The 16,968-nt window shown below is 40.3% G+C and overlaps 1 protein-coding gene across 1 annotated transcript; it reads left to right on the forward strand.

The window, feature by feature from the left end:
* Positions 1–609: 609 nt before the first annotated feature.
* Positions 610–5,437, forward strand: LOC117212077. The gene is made up of 4 exons (XM_033456557.1): positions 610–1,007; positions 1,100–1,293; positions 1,507–1,614; positions 5,005–5,437. Exons 1-4 carry the CDS (start codon positions 888–890, stop codon positions 5,138–5,140), a joined length of 558 nt encoding a protein of 185 aa, XP_033312448.1. The 5' UTR covers positions 610–887; the 3' UTR covers positions 5,141–5,437.
* The last annotated feature ends 11,531 nt before the right edge of the window (positions 5,438–16,968 follow it).

Consider the following 16,968-nt stretch of genomic DNA (forward strand, 5'->3'; position numbering starts at 1 on the left):
AATCACCGCCACCCCAGGCCGCCACGATATCTGAGGTGGAGAATTGTAATCGCATTTGAAAACCGTGCCACCGTCCGCTAATGTGGCCGGCAACGCGTAAAAACTTTTGGCTAACTTTGGAAAGCTTGACACCGGAACAACAGTGGAAAATATCGCTGGCGGTGAGTCGACAAGAACGAAATTCCATCGTAAAATTTAGTGGAAACTGATGCTAATGAAGCTTTAAGCACAACGACGTTCTTGAGTCTATACGATTCAATGACAGTTTATTCGAAATATCGACTATTACAGATCAAACTTCTGTTTCTCCTTCTACATTCGTCCAGCAGTTCCATCTTCGTGAGTTCGCATGTAATTATCGTTAATAATCACGAATATCGTTAACGAAGGAACCGGTTTGTGCGGAGAAAATGAACCGAGAGGAAGTTGCAGAACGTCAGACTTGCGTCTTCTCTGCGAGCCTACGGTTAAGTGTCCTCGGAAATGTCGACCCATCGGCAAGAACTTCTGTACGTTCAATAATTAAACCGATTATCGTTCGTTAACGGATCCATCCAAGCGAGTTCGCGCATTAGAACTTCTTAAAGAGAATTAAACGATCTTCACCGTCTTCCGACTTCGCCCGTTGAATTTTCATCCGGCCGACGAAAGGAGCTTCAATTTCGTTCAGCGCCTGTTCATTTGTAATGTTAATCAGGTCTCGTGCGATTCGCGATAGCCGCGGTACAACGTAGGGACGTTAGAAATCGGTCGAGAAAGTTTTCCGTACTTCTTTCGATCTCTATCTGTCGTATCCCGCAGCCACTTTGATATATCGTGAAAATTGTTTTACGAGCAACGTGCACGGTTTACCAGTCTGAAGCAAAGTCTTCTTTTACAGCCCCTTGATGCTCAATCTGCTGGTGATATTCCATCCGACTGGTTCGAGACTCCAAAATTCGGAGTTGGCGGAGATACTTCATCGACCCATCCGGTCCTTCACGTTCCCGGAAGAAAGTACCGCAGGTGTGAGTGTCAGAGTAGCAGTGGACAATAAGAAATTATCGATTCGCGCGAAGGAAGAATCGAGTTAAAAGTGATAAACGTGTTCTTCTTGAAGCTGTTCGTCGCGCTAGCGATACCGCTGGAGGAGCCATACAAATCGATTTCCATAGCCGATTTCTTCGAGGCGACTTACAGCCTGCCAACGAACGCCAGCGATGAGAAACTCTGGCTGTATACCGACGAACGAAGAAGGAAGAGAAGCTTGGACAGAGCTACGCTTTATCAAGCTGTAAAGAATAAGTTCGTCAAGTGAGTTCGAAATTAATTACACTGAGAGGTTATTGTATTCGTCTACAGACTGTGCTGTAGAGTTTTTCGTAGTTCGGAAAGTAAAAGATAAAAATGTAGAGCAGAGTAGAGAAAAATATAGGTGCACGCGGATGCTGACCCAGAAGTCGTAGTAGGTCAGCCACGGACGGTCTTATTTTATTTTTCACTTTGCTCTGCTGACTTTCTGCACAGCTACGGATATCAGGGTCACGAATGCCTGCTGAGGGCCATTTGCGAAACTTCGGAGCACTACCTGAGACATAACGGACTCATTGGTGACATTCTGCACGTGATCTTCACGTAAGTTCCTCCGTTAGCTTTTACGTCACACAGCAGCCCTCGTCTCTCATAATCATCCAGTCGAATTGCTTCCATTCGTCCTTCCTAATTTGTCCTTCAACCTGCCTGTAGATTCCTTTAAGCTCGCCGTTAATTCGGTTAAGGCAATTTTCCTACTTGCAAATTTCATCTTCGTCGTCTCTTTCTAATTCCATTCTGCCTCGATGACAAAGTTTAACGCAGGTGAACAATTAACTTAATAAGTAGATAGACATTAGCAATTTTCACGAGAGACAACCCCTTCAAAGTCGAAACGGAACGGAATTAGCAAGAGAACCTTGTGCCGCTTTGCAAAGTTCAATTAACCCGACGTTCGAAATTACGGAAAATTCCAGCTCTCAAAAAACGGCGCGTACATCATTTTCAAGCTGCGAATCCGACCGCCAGAGATCGAAAAGATCGCCATCCACGTTTCCAGAGAAAAGATGGAACTTGGTACTGGCAGGGGCCATTGTTCGCGCAGAGTATAATGCGCTAAAGGATCCAGCTGGAAATTTCGTCGGCGCGACCTCGTTTCGCGCTGCGAAAAAAAGAGCCAGGCCTTTTTTCGGCCAGTCCAAGGCGGCGCAAATTGGAGTAGATACACAAACCGTGTAGGAAAGCAAATTTGGTTTAGCTTTCTCGCTTCTCGACGGCATGCCAGCTTCTTTTTCTGTACGCGTGCACGTCGCACACGCTGGCTACCCATGCATTTTCCCGTGTGTGTTACGTGGCTGATGCATGTCGGCTCGTGGGCGGATAAACTGTCGAGCCAGGGACGTATGAATAAAAAAGACGGCCCGCAGGCGGCCGTGACGCCGCATTGTCGTCGTCCTCGGCCGCCGACGATATCCTCGCCGTCGTGAAAATTCTACGCGGTTTACCTCTACCCACCGAGTCGAGAAAATGGACTGGCTCGGAACCAGGAAAACGCTGTACCAAATGTATGCCTCGTCCTCGTCGTTATTTCATCTCCGACGATTTCGCCTCGTTCAATTTTCAAGATTATAATCGATACGTGATTCGTTCTTCAAACAAAATCGAATCGCTATGCGGTTAGTTAAAAAAGAGAGAACAGCTGTTTCGGACAGATTTCGTGAAATCTGGGTCAATATTGACACGGGTATTGAAGCTTTCGAATTAGCTGCACCATATTCAACAAGCTTTTGAGTTTCTGTATGCTCGTCTTTCTTCCAGAAAAATGTCCCCGACATTGTCGGCGATGTATTCCATTTTGCGCGTTTCTCGAGCTCTACGTGAGGAACTTGAGAAACTCGTCTGAAACGTAGAACGTTTCTGAGTTTCCAATTCCACTCTGACGTCTTTGGATTTTTCTTCAGCGAAAGGACGCAGCGACGATTAATGCTACTACCAGAGGGATCTAAATGATAAATTTGTCGTTTTTCGTGGTACGAAGATATATTTTGGATAATTTCCCTTCAACCTTTGCTTGTTCCTTCGCGTTATAATTTTTCATAACTTTCCTTTCCATTCCTTTGCTTCAATTTCTTCGATTTGCTCTTCGTTTGATTCGATCAATGTTTTTGTTTACTTCGGTCTGAGTCTAGTTCGGCTTAGCAATTTTCTATTTGTTCTTTACGTCAAGTTTACGTTATGTTTCTTCATAGATGTTTCCATTCTAACTTTTTGTCGTTCGGTCGATTTCTTTTATATTTTAGTCGCCGGTAGTTTTAATGCTAAACAAGGGACCGAAATGTATATGGTGATAGTGTTTGCCAGGCAAAACGCAAACAGCGAATGGAAAAGTCCGCGAAGGATGTTCACAGGGGTGAATAAAAATTGCAAATGAACTACGTTTTTCCGTTGAAGTTGTTATCGCGTTAGTGGAAGCGTTGTCCTCCTTGAGAGTCCTTTCACACGGTCTCACGGGTAATTTGAGAAAATGGAACTGGCTAAGGCGACATGAAAGAATCATAGGGACAGCTTGTTTGCCTTCCAGCTGCGAACGAGGTGTTATTAAACTCGCCCCGGTTCTCGTCACTTTCAAATAAAAACACAACTGCGCGTATACAAATTGCTCCGATCAGTGATACTGATCGACGTTCGAAAAATAAGCAAAGGAAATTGCAAGAAACGTATCGATTTCTTCGAAACAAGGACTTTCCAGATTCAAGATTCGTAGGATCAAGAACAACAGTTACTTCAATTTTCTATATTCCTTTCTATTCAAAAGAAGAGACGATGCTCCCAGATTGCATGGAACGTTCAAACAGCGACTACAATTTATTGTCTTTACAAATCAAGGAAGAAAGAATTGCGCGTATTTTACAATAAATTCGAGAAAAGAAAAGAGTTCGCTTGGAAGGAACCACGAACGGGTCGTTTCGACTCTCCTCGCTCTGATAACGAAATTATATTGTTTTTCACCTCGTATCTCCGGCAGGACAGAGCAATAAAACGGAAGAAGAGCGAGGCCAGCTAAACGCGTGCTTTCCCTCTTCCTCCAGTCATCCCGATTCGAAATAAGAGGGGACAGCAGCCGAAATAAAAGCGCAATGAAAACGGCCCGAACGTTCGTGACTTTTTACGAGCACGCGAGATATGCACGACATATTGTCGTGTTCGTTTGCTCGGCTCGCGGAATCATCTTCTAGCTGGCAGGAGAAAACGGTCAGGTAGTAAGAAAAAGGGAGGGATTCTTGGAAATTCCGGTTAGTCCTGTCCAATTTTTTCACCATCTTGTCAGTCTTGTCATCCTCGTTTTAAGAAAAACTATCGACTCTGAGAAGACTCGCAACTCATCGACTGACTCAGAGATTTGTAATTTCGATTTTCGAAAATCTCGGAAAATATTTTAAGATATTAGGTTGCCAGAAAAGTGTCTTTCGTCTACAGACACGTCTTTTACAACGACGCATCTTTATACAGACATGAAACCTAATCTTTCCTTATAGAACGAAAGAAACTTTTCGGACGACCTAATATAAGAATAAATTTAAGGTATACAAAAGAATAAAAAAGAATAATTTGAAGGTATAAGATCGGAAGTAGATTCAGACGTTTCTAGTCGACCTGGTTACCGAATTCAGTTTACAACGCGTCTATCACCTGTCCTAACAAAACCATAATATTTGAATTCTTTTCTTTTTTTTTCTTTCTATTCTGCAATCCTCGTTTCGAACGACCGAGAAAAGTTTCATGAGATAACGCGGGTAACAGTCGTTGGCCGGCTCTTTAAATTGGCTCGTGCAAAGAATCGTATGATACCTGAACAATTTAATGGCCGTCTGTTAACGAGTCGACCAACGGTACGCTAGACCTTGTTATCGCGCCGAGGTATCATGGCATAGAGAAAAAAGGAAAAGCTTCTTATTATCGTGCAGATGTATGTACCAGTCGATGTTTTTTCAGACCAACAAGCTCGCGACACGAGCCACTACCGCGGGATATTCTTCAAGCCGAAGTGGTTGGACGTAATGGAAGCTGCTCTAAGTACCGACCGCAATGCCCCGTGGGACTCTTCGACTTGATTGGAGTCCTCGTTTGAACTCTGAAAAACCACTGCGATGCAACGCCGCTTGCACTTCGATCGGATAAACAGTTCGATTTTATGCTCGTACTCGGTGTCGTTCCAGCGCTTCGATTACTATGAATATCATACAATTTAACGGATTGATCGTTTTACGTGCTACTTTCCTCCAACAAAGAATTTATTTTAAGCTCGCGAGAATACTGTAAGAATGAATATTCTTATAAATGTAATCCTATGCGCATATACTCCCGTTAATAAACATTACAGCCTCCGATGATTTAGTGTAAATCATGATGATACTCGATACAGTAGAACCGCATTTATCTGAACTTGGACAAATATAATAGTTTCTGTAATTGGTAAATACGAGTAAATACAAATTCTTCCGTTTCCCCGCTAATTATTTTTCGTTTCTGTTCAGATAGGCAAATTCAATTGGTTAATCGAACTCTGTCTACGATTTCGTTTCGACAAATGCAGTTCGAACAGACGAAGTTATTAGCGATCCTAAACTCTTGAACACTTGCATTGAAGAAGTAAATCTCGGAAATCGTCTACGACTGTCAAACAGATTCTTAACGATTCGCGGCATTGTACATTTCTGAGATTTCGTCTGAAATTCGTCTGTCTATGTAAAGGATCGTTTAACTGCAGAACCAAAAACAACGGACGAAAGAAATGACTATCGTAGGGACGCCGCTGTTATTGTCGTGACAATACGAAGCCCTAAAAGTATCTCAGGTAACACTATCGCGGATATATGGCGGCAATTTATCATCTCCGACTAAGGTGCGAGAATGAAACAGACAGGACGCGGTGTCATCGAATTATCTTCGGTGAAAAATCTACTTATACATGTGCGCGTAATTACCCAACGATCGTAAGCCTGAGGCGTGCTTGGAAACCGACCATCATTGTTCCCATAACGTGGTCGAGAATTATTTGCTAAGGTTTTCCATCGAATTAAACCGCATTTGCAAGTTTTATGCAGACGTAGAGGGCAAATCCTTATAGCTAATATCGAGCAAAGTTTATGAAGGAGCATAGGAAAAAAAGTTGGAGTCCCAATACGTAGGCCAACAGGCTTTATGCCGGAAGTTGGTAAAACCAGCTGAATTTTATAGCTGCTATGGGTGTGAAGTCCACGAGAATTTCGACACAGGCGGAAGTAAAGCCGGATATTTTACAACGGCAACTTCCACAGAACTTTCGCCAAGTTTCATTAGGAATTTAAGGGCTAGAGTGCTTAAGCATACATGCACACGAGTTCCAACGCTCGGCTTCGATCTTACCGCGCGCATACTAGTTGCTAATTTCCCTAATTTCTTATCGTCTGAACAATACTCGCGCGTAAATCACTGCAAATTCATTTCGAAAGGGTAAAATTACGCCGATCGTCGATACGTTTAATCAGTGCACCATGGCGAATGATTTATTTGCTTCTGTTTATCGCGTATGGATTAGAACGACGTTCCAGAGCAGTTGAACTCACAGTCTATAGATGTAACTTCATCCGGTAAAATCAGGATCAGAGGTCTCGTAATCTGGCAAATCGGAATTTCCATTCGCCGAGAATTCCATGCTAGCCAACTGGGACATTGATCGCGTCAATGAGTTTCCCTCTCCGGGCTTATTGTTAGTTATTACGCTATCGAAGCTTCCACGCGTGTTTGTAGCTCGATTAGAAACTTAACACGGATGGACTCGATCTCTGTCGCAAGATTTTGCCCATGAGCCATTCTCAGAACGCGTCGCGTTAAATACGTCGCTGATGTCACAGAGCCATAAATTAGCGATAGAAAAACCAAGAGGGTCTAACTAACATCCAGCAGGTCATCGAAACAACAACGTAGAGATTTTATAAGAGAATAATAGACGCACAATGTTTTTTTGTTTTATATTAGTTTATTGAATTATGCAGGAATATAATAATAGAAATATAACGAAATGAATCGTACCTAATTCAATAAAGTAATATAAAACAGAAATTGTTGTCCATTTATTATCATCTTATAAAACGAAAGAAACTTTTCGGACAACCTAATATATGAACCCTCCTAAAATCAGCTCTCGACATTCTTTGTTCTAACACTCTGAACCGTCACTCTGTTGGATTCGTACAATAAATTTTACTACTAAATATATCTAAAGTTCAACTCTTTACCTCATTTGTGAAACGTTCGAACTGCGACGCGAGGAGATCACCGGTGATCTGTCAATTTCGTGATTTCTTGTGTCTCCTACGTGACACCGACTTGGACCAATCCATCTGTTTGGGCAATCGAAAAATTGATTACAAAAAGACAGCAGGGGAGACAAAAGGATTGAAAGCTCGTTCAAGGACGAGGGAATAGCATTATGCCGCGCACGTTTTCAATAAAAATTTGGAATAATACCGTGTTCTTTAAGGGAGATTTATTAGAGGTGTTGTCAACGCGACGCGTGCGAAGTACACGAGTTGGGTGCCGATTAATCAGCTCGTTTGGCATGCAACAACTTCACAGCGGCTCAAGAGCTAGATCAGCTAATGAATTTCGAAATTGGTCTGTTAATCGATTGATTTCCTTTACACGCCACTGTCCTATGGTGTACATTATACATAGCGATCAGACACTGAGCAAGATTCCATGACGTCGGTAGAATTTACGAGCCAGCAAAACTTTCACCTCGACCCCTGTTTCCTTGGCGAGAACTGTCGCGAAATCGTTCCACAGTCTATCGAAGATCTTGAAACGGGTCTCGAAAGAGCCACACAGTTTCCGACTGGTCTTAGGAAATTCAAACGTTTACAACTAACTGCGGAAGAACTGTTAAGACTCCGGCTAACTTTCGAGCTTTTCGACCAGCGTCACACGCTTCCAACTTTCTTCCTTCGGCAACGACTCGATTAAAGCTCGCCAAACCGAATTTACACAGGGTTTTCGTGTTCCTTTCAAACATTAATGTATATATATGTACTATAATATAAATAAAAATAATATATATTAGGTCGTCCGAAAAGTTTCTTTCGTTCTATAAGGAAATAATGGATGCACAACATTTTTCGTTTTACGTTATTTTGTTCTATCAAAACGTTCTTACGTTCTATCGTTCTTACGTTCTTACGTTCTATCAAGATAAAGATTACAACATTCGACAGATTAGGTTTCATGTTTGTGTAAAGATGCGTCGTTGTAAAAGACGTGTCTGTAAAAGAAAGACACTTTTCGGACAACCTAATATATTTCATTTCGCGATGTAATATGAGACAAATAGAACTGGGAGCTTTCTTAATCCACTCAAGACCAATTTCTAACTAAAAGACAATTCAAGAAGCGACAGTTTGAATTTTCGACGGTTCTGATTATGGGCCGCTTATTTTTCGCTTTATAATCTCACACAATGTTTTCTATGATACTCCTACGCGATCTAATTTCCTAATTTTGCAACACTAATCGACAATTTTGAATATTTTCTATATAAACAAAAATAATGTTGTATAGAACTATTTGCCCTATTTGCGAAACCATTACGATAATGATATCTCACATTTAAAAATTTTTATTTTCGACCAATCGCGAGGAAACACGTCAACGGGAGTCGTAAATTCCCGTTACGATTATAATAATCGACGCCGCGAATAAATCGATCCCCTGATTTCCGTTGAGATAATGGGGGTGGTTGAGGTGATATAATGCTGCGATCAACAGGGTTATAAAATTTATATTTCTGTGGCGAATCGGTACCAATAGGACGCCGACAGGCCGAGGCATCAACGCGGTTGTAATACCTCCCGCGCGATCCGCGGGTACCAACCGTCAACACCAGAGGGCTACTACAACGACAACGAGTCTGCCTGTCTGGCTAGCGGTCGAATATACGGTGTCACGATACAAATACCGCACCTAGCGAGACTCCTCGACGTCTAAGGCAGGGACTACCGTGCATAGCCTTACTGACGAGTCCACCAGTAGTCCCGAGGCGAAACGCGAATTCTCTTTTCACCTGGCAGCAACCACATTTCCACCAAACATCATTAAAATATTGAAACGTTAAAATATAAAATTTCTTCCATCGAGACATTAAAGTACAAACTGTTATCGTTTTTTTGTTAAAATGTCTTTGATTGAGAAAGAGATGTATCTAAGCACCTGTAACTTATTATTACAAAAAAATAAGCTAGAATCTGTCATATCAAGTCTAAGCGTGCGAAAGCTCAACGATGTGTTTGCTTTCTAGCGATAAACTGTTTCAAACGAGTTCTCGCTATTATGGCTGGTACTGTTAAAATAAGAAGAAAATTCTGAAAGAACGAAGGTTTCCGTTAGAGATTTGAGAAATGAAAATTGAATAAAATCTGACTTTCCAACGAAAAATCATTTTTCGAACCTCTCTGCGATACTCGTCCTAGAATGAGAATGGAAATTAGTCAATTTGAGATGAAGATATAGATGCGTCAGACTTTCGCCAGATTCGAGAATGATCGTTACTCTTTCTCCGTCTTTCGTTTAATTTCTCAATGGCCTAATCGCAGCAAGCTGGAGTCCATACTGAACGTGTATCGTAGTTATTAATCGTGCCATGTGATTTGTCAGGAATAACATGAAATAAATTTTTATTAAAAAAAGACAAGCTACAATAGATCGAATCATTTTATACCTTTCTACGAAAATTCACACCCACGAAATTCCCGACAAGTTCACTCCTGTAAGGATTAATTACCTAAAGATTTTTAAAACAGTACGAGTTTACGGTTGTACGAACTATTTTAGGAAAAAGATATTTATCCGACGATGTTAAAAATCTGAGCATAATGGAGATGTACGTACAACAAATACTCACGGGAAAAATCAACGGGACTAATAATGAAATCAATGAATTAGAAAAATAAAAGAACTATAGGCAAATATCTTATAATATACAGTGGCATAATCTGCAATTTATTATAAAATAATTGATCCGAGCAAAATTTATTATGAAAAAGGTTGCTAAATATGATAGACATTGTCGAATATTAATCGAATAAAATCATTTAGTTGATTTTCATAGAATTTGATACTTCTTCAAGCCTAATAAATCCTTTGATAGATCTAACGAAGAATATTATTCGCTACATAATTAATATCTGTATCACGTACATCGATGCAAGCGCTATTGAAGAAAAAAGAGCCATTTTATGTTACAGCTATAACGAGTAAATTTACTCGTTTAACTTGAGAGGAATTAAAAAAGAACCTGGCTTTTAAGTAAGTATTAAGTAAGAATTTTAAATATTTCAAACAGAGATGTAGGTGTTATTCAAGAAAAAAACATTTTATTTTTTAATTAGCACGAGTAAATGAACGAATATCGATAATATAATATAACGCTTAATATGAATTTTATCTGTCTGATTATTTAATACCTTAACTTATTTCACAGTAACGTCATCGAATGCCGTTAGACTTTTTTTTCCTTTTTGTTCAAACTAATTGATAGTCGAAAATTAGTACCAAAGTACCAAGTATGAATTTAGTCTTAGTTTGTAGAAACGATTAAAAAGACAAAAACAGATATAGTATTAAATCGTTAAAAACGCCAATTTACGATAAAAATTAAGAAATTGTTCAATTTGATTTTGTTATAACGGAAAAACCGTCCTTTGCTATGTCAAAAGATCGTTACCGTTTGATTGACATCTCGACAACTTGTCAAGGTATATAAGGAACACGGAAGTCGCGCGCGAACTCTTTTGTGCCTGAAATTCCGGAGAGTGAACATCGAAGAAGAATTTAAATATAAGGTAAATAAGAAAAAAAATATCAAATAACAACATTGCAAGTAGCAATTTATAACGTCTAAACCATTAATTTACAACACTCGAGTAATTAATTTATAATATTTAAGCTATTAATTTATAATATTTAAGCTATTAATTTATAATATTTAAGCCATTAATTTATAACATTTAAGCTATTAATTTATAACATTTAACCTATTAATTTACAACATCTAAGCCACTAATTTACAATATTCGAACTGTTATTTTATACAATTACGCCATTAATTTCTAACATTTAAACTATTAATTTATAACAATTAGGCCATTAATTTATAACATTTAAGCTATTAATTTATAACATTTAGGCTATTAATTTATAACATTTAAGTCATTAATTTATAACATTTAAGCTCTTAATTTACAACATCTAAGCCATTAATTTCTAACATTTAAACGATGATAAGTTCAATATTCAAGTATGATTATGCGGATCCACGTACTACAGCTATTCTAATTAATAAATTTCAATACACGCCATTTCTTTATTATAAAATAATTTTACATCTCTGCTTCCAATGCTTAAAAACTCTTTATGTAAATGGGACCCGAGCGTAGTTACCTCCTCGTGGTGGGTCCCGGTAATTGGTACCGTTTTCCAAATAATAATACACCAAGTACTATTTTGAATATTAGTATTATTATTTGAGAAACGATATCAAGCTAAAAACTACTTGAATATAGTCTGGTCTTGATCATCCAAAATAGTTTTGGTGATATAGACTGGACTAATAACCCCCCGCGGGGGCGCCGTGGGACATCGTGGGACATCGTGGGACATCGTGGGACATCGCGGGACACCGTGGGATGCGAGCGATTTAGCCTTAATTAATCATAAGATAGATGCCTATGTTATGTGCATTGTAAGCTCATTCTGTACAAAGATACTTATCTATCTTGGAACGAAAAATAAAAATCTCGTCTCTCGTGATCCCCTCGCTTACCACACTGGAAAAATTGTTCCCACGATTTATCGGTTTACGGTCGCTCAGTTCTTTCAAACCGTAGCGTGACGTACTCGCTCGCGCGTATTCCGGGTACGTGCGGGTCAACGTGCACTGGACAACTCTTTGGATTCGTAAGTCGCCCCAAGCACACCTCTGTCTTGAGGACTACTCGACGACTGCTCGTCGTTTGCCTCGAATCACGGGAGTTGTCATCGCACTGGTGATGCCTGCGATCCGCAATACTGCCCGATTGGTACTTCGGTACTCGGGCAGAGACCTGCATTTTACGTCCTCCGTAATCCTGTTCAAGTGACGAACCCGCGGGGGTGGACCCCACTGTTCAGTTGGGGCCTTGCCTTTGTAATCCTGTTCAGCGGTCCCTCCCCGGGCCTTCATTTGGAGTGTGTTAAATTGCAGGCCTATTTGCTAGATCGCTAGTATCATCGGTAGGTGCCATCGACCGTGATGAGATCCAGACGACGTGACAGGAATCGGGCGAAGGTCAATGCTTGGGCTTTCCGCTGAACCTTAGGGTTATCTGGTACACGGGGGTACGTTGTGTAGGTTTGTTAGTTCTTTCGAGAGATCGTGATTTCGTTCGTTCCGAGCGCGCCGCGGTTTTTCTTTCATCGTCTGATTGTTGGGGCTCCTTTTCCGTAGTAGCCTCATATTGTTTCTTTCGTTCCAAGTTAGACAAATGTGTCTTTGATACGGAATGTTGCGGATAGGGTTGCGCATTATTGTACGATGTTTGTGCTGATCGATGTAATCGTTGTATGGGAGATGAATGTTGCGTTGTATAAACTTTGTTTTGCGTTTGTAAAGATTCGTGTAACTGCTGCGTAGGAGATAGGTGTTTCGCGGTTAGGACACGAAATAACTATCTCTTTACGCAGGCCCATGATCATGTAGAGTCAGAACTCGACATTCTTACCAATAGGTTGAATGTCGAGACCGATGCATAATGTTGAATAACTCATGGGCGGGTCTCGTGCGTAGTCACTTCCTCGTGGTGAGACCTGGTAATTGGCATCGTTTTCCAAAAATTAATCAGCTGATTAATCTTTGGAAAACGATACCAAGCTAAGAACTACGCACCAGTCCAGTTTGGAACTTCAAAAGCCGCCAAAAAAATTTTGGATGATCTAGACTGGACTGCAACATGGGACATCGTTGGACATCGTAGGACACCGTTGGACACCGTTGGATATGTCTTGACTATGTCGAATCCATTCTGAGCCCATTCTGTACAATGATACTTATCTGACTTGGAACGAGATATAAAAATCTATTCTTCTTTTCCACTGAACCTTGCAGTTATTTTGTGCACAAGAGTGCGTCACGTGAGTCCATTGATTCTTTTGAAAGATCCCGATGTATGAAATTATTCTCTTATTTCAAATGAATTTTTAACGTATTATCTTATTGTTTCAAATTGAGTTAGACAATTAACAGTTAGATTCAAATACTTCGAAACAAGGTTTCGCGCACGTTTGTGCAGTATTCTTTAAGTATATTTAAGTGGCGAACTTTTGAATTCTTGCAAATGTTTTCCAATATTTATAACACGCGACTATAGTGTATTAGTGGAATGTATATTTCATAATCTAATAACGAAAATTCACAGTATATATTCCAATTGCGAACAGTATAATTCTTGCAAACGATTGCATTGCATTCACGGTATTCGTAAGCATTTGTTCGCTATCGAAAAATATCTCACAATTTTCAACTAAATAATATTTTTCAGACTTGTCCCAATTTCTTAATAATAATTTTTAAGCGTAAAAAATAGCAGTATTTTCTAAATAAAAGTTCGATAGGAAAAAGAAGAAAATTGTCGAATCGACGTTTCGTTTCTTTTCCACCCCCCTCCCCCACCCCCGCTCTTAAACAGCTTCATTTTCGGGGAATATTTGTGACCGCGCGCAATGCGGTTGTAGAGTCAGTGTTTGCTACGCAATAATTTCTTTTCAATATTTTAAAATCACGATATTTTTTATTCATTTCGATCGAATACGCGAAAGTAATAAAATTTTATCAATTAAATTTGTACGCGATATTAGAGTTCTTGTTCGTTGATCATTATTTAAGCGGTCCCGGTAACATAGTCTTTTATTTTTTTTTTTAGATATATTTATTTTTTTGAATATTCGTTTTCGGTATTAGAGTCAGCGCCTCCCTCAAGAGGATAAAGCCTCTCCAAGAGGTCAAGATTATAAGTAATTTTATATATTGTATAATCCCTGCATAACCCACATGATCGCTAGTTTCAAACGAGTTGATCCAACATTCCCAAACTTTCGGCTATTTTAATGATCGAGAGTGTTCTCCACTTTGTTCCCTTATTTACCGAGACGAAAAATAAATAAAATTTGTTGATTCAACCACCGCGATCAATCTAGACATATAGCACGGATGATCCATCATCGAATAACGTCCGAGATAAACGATAACGAGACAAATGGGCGATCCACGAAACTACGGAGTTCTCCATTGTGTGTATGAGCACGGGTTTCTTGTTTGTCCGATGGATAGACACACGTTACACGCTTCCGTTGCTCGACAAGCAAAGGGAAAAGGGCGAAGTGACGAACGACGAAGAAATTGGATCGTGTTGAGCAGGCGGGATGAGTCGGCGTTAGGTGTCGGCATCGATGAACTCGGTTAGGAAGCTTTAGGGCGACGCATACGTCTTCTCTTATGAAGCAAAAGGGTCGGAGACTAGTGCAGAGATCGAGTTATCCCAGTTAGTAATCGGATTCCCGTAAATCAGCGATTATTCGAAGGCGGAAAATGATAATAAAAATAAAAGCCCCTTCTACTTCGTTGACGTCTTATCAAATACGTTTGCACTGTGTAAAACATCGAAACAAACCGTACAAATAACTCTGTCGATAATACGACATCTACGAAGACGCGTACACGTGTAGAGAACGATGCTGTTACGCTGGCTCTCTAATTAATCGCCTGAACTAAGGCTGCTCCCCTGGTACAATTCATCTTATCACAGACGCGAAGATTGATTAACGTTACACTTCTCGGTTTCATTCTATCGGATTCGGTCCCTGAACCAGCTTTCCTCGACAAAATCAACCGTTCGACTAGTTCTCGCCAGTCTATATAAGTAGTAACATCTAGGCTCGCAAAAAAGCTCACGGGGCCAAGTTGTTGCTGGTAAGTTTTGTTAGGAAATGCTCGTCAAAGGAACGTCGGGCAAGTTGCAAATGAATTTTCAGTTAAATACTTGGCAAGTTTTTGCAGCAGAGTGTCGTTAGCAACGGGGACTCTTTGATGTATCCGTAAACCCGACCAAGGCAAAGGAAGAGATCGAGGAGTGTCTTGAGAACTTCTCTGGCAACCTTTTTATTTCGATCGACCTTTGACTCGCAAGCTTTCCTACTAACGCAACCAACATAGATTCTCTTTTGAAGGATCCATGTACGTTACTTTCTCATATCCCCGTGAATCCTATACTTGTAAATCCTGGCCCGTTATTGCGGAATATCTCGAGCATTTTAGCGCAATCCATTATGGCCTCTCGGTAACCATCTATTCGTTAAATATTCCTATTTTAATGAAAGAAGAGCGAGGAAAGGGAAAACGGCTAACTTAAACGCCAAGCAAGAATGCAGAAAGCATCCGAACACAAATTCTTGGCCTGCAACAACCACTTATTAGAAAAGGAATGTGCTTCTTCATTCACAGCTACGTTTTCTTCTAAAGAACTCCTTCACTCGTAGATTTTAATAAAAAGCCGAGGTAAAAGGGAGGGGGGTGAAAAAGGAAGAACAAGATAAGAAATCACGTGGAACGATAAATCTGAAAGTTTGCCGGCCCGTTTCCCGCAGACTTCTTCGCGAGAGAAAGAAAACTCACCGCCAACTCGCCAACTTTCCTCCACGGAACTTGCCGAACGAATTTCCGAAAAACAAATTTCTTGCCCAACCTATTAAAAATACCTGTTAATGTCAGGGGAGCCGGCACGCCGCGGTTTACATACCGATTTTTACCTGATCGATCGCCAGAGGAAGTTCGTTAACCGACAATTACAATATTTATACGGGCGAATTGAATCCCCTCTCCTTCACCCAGCATTAATTACTTTCCGCGAATTTCCCTGAATAATCCTACCCAGTAATAGCTTGCATTGATCCTGACTCTCGACGATGCCAAATTGCGCTGAAATTTGCATATCGACTAGAGAAATTCGCATGCACGTCTTCGAGTCGACGACCTCGCCAGCTAAGACTTCTTCGCCAACTGATGGATTATCAAGAAATCTCGAATTTCCAAGATCGCCTCGATCGACCAAGACCCTCGTCATCCGCAGACGAACGACAATCGTTGTTGCGATCAGCGAAAAAATGTAAAAAGTACAACGACAAATGGAAATCGAGAACCATACATCTACGTTTATCGTTAGATCGGCGTAAATACATGTAATTACAAAATTATCCATCGCGTGTATTACAATGAAAACTAAATTATATTACATTTCGAGTAAGTATCGTATCAAAACTTATGTTTCAAATTAAAAACAGGAGTAAACCTTTCATTTTGATTTCTTCGGTACAAGTTTAATCGTTGCTGGTTTTAATGGTAATTCACGATCTTTCTACATTTTGACTCATACTATACGATTTGCGTAGACTACAATCTGGTTAGATGCAAGTTAGATTATGAATTTAGAGGAAGTTTACAAGCATTGAGCTTGAATTACATCAGAGTTAGAATCATCCTACGTAAAGTAGGAACGAGAAGCAAACTAGCTCGCCATAAATCAAAGCCATAGACCGATCTCCCATTGGCAAACGTGGAGATCACAAAGGATTCGATGCAATCGTTGAACGAAAGGAGTTGGCAAAGTTCATTTCGAAATCTAATCAACGCGAAACCAAGAACAACTGCAGATATCGAAAAGAGGGACATTTCAACTTCAAAGAGTTACGCGATATCGGAGGGCAACCGCTAAGCTAGCGGCCATGTGTTCCGCAACGATGAAGTAATCTGATAGCATTCAAGTTCGGCCCGGACTGAAAATAAAGCCGCCACAGCTACGATTAAACCCTCTTGGTACGTTGATTACCAAACCGGAC

Source organism: Bombus bifarius, unplaced genomic scaffold (genome assembly GCF_011952205.1).
Source record: "Bombus bifarius isolate JDL3187 unplaced genomic scaffold, Bbif_JDL3187 scf7180000008274, whole genome shotgun sequence".
NCBI lineage: Eukaryota > Metazoa > Arthropoda > Insecta > Hymenoptera > Apidae > Bombus > Bombus bifarius.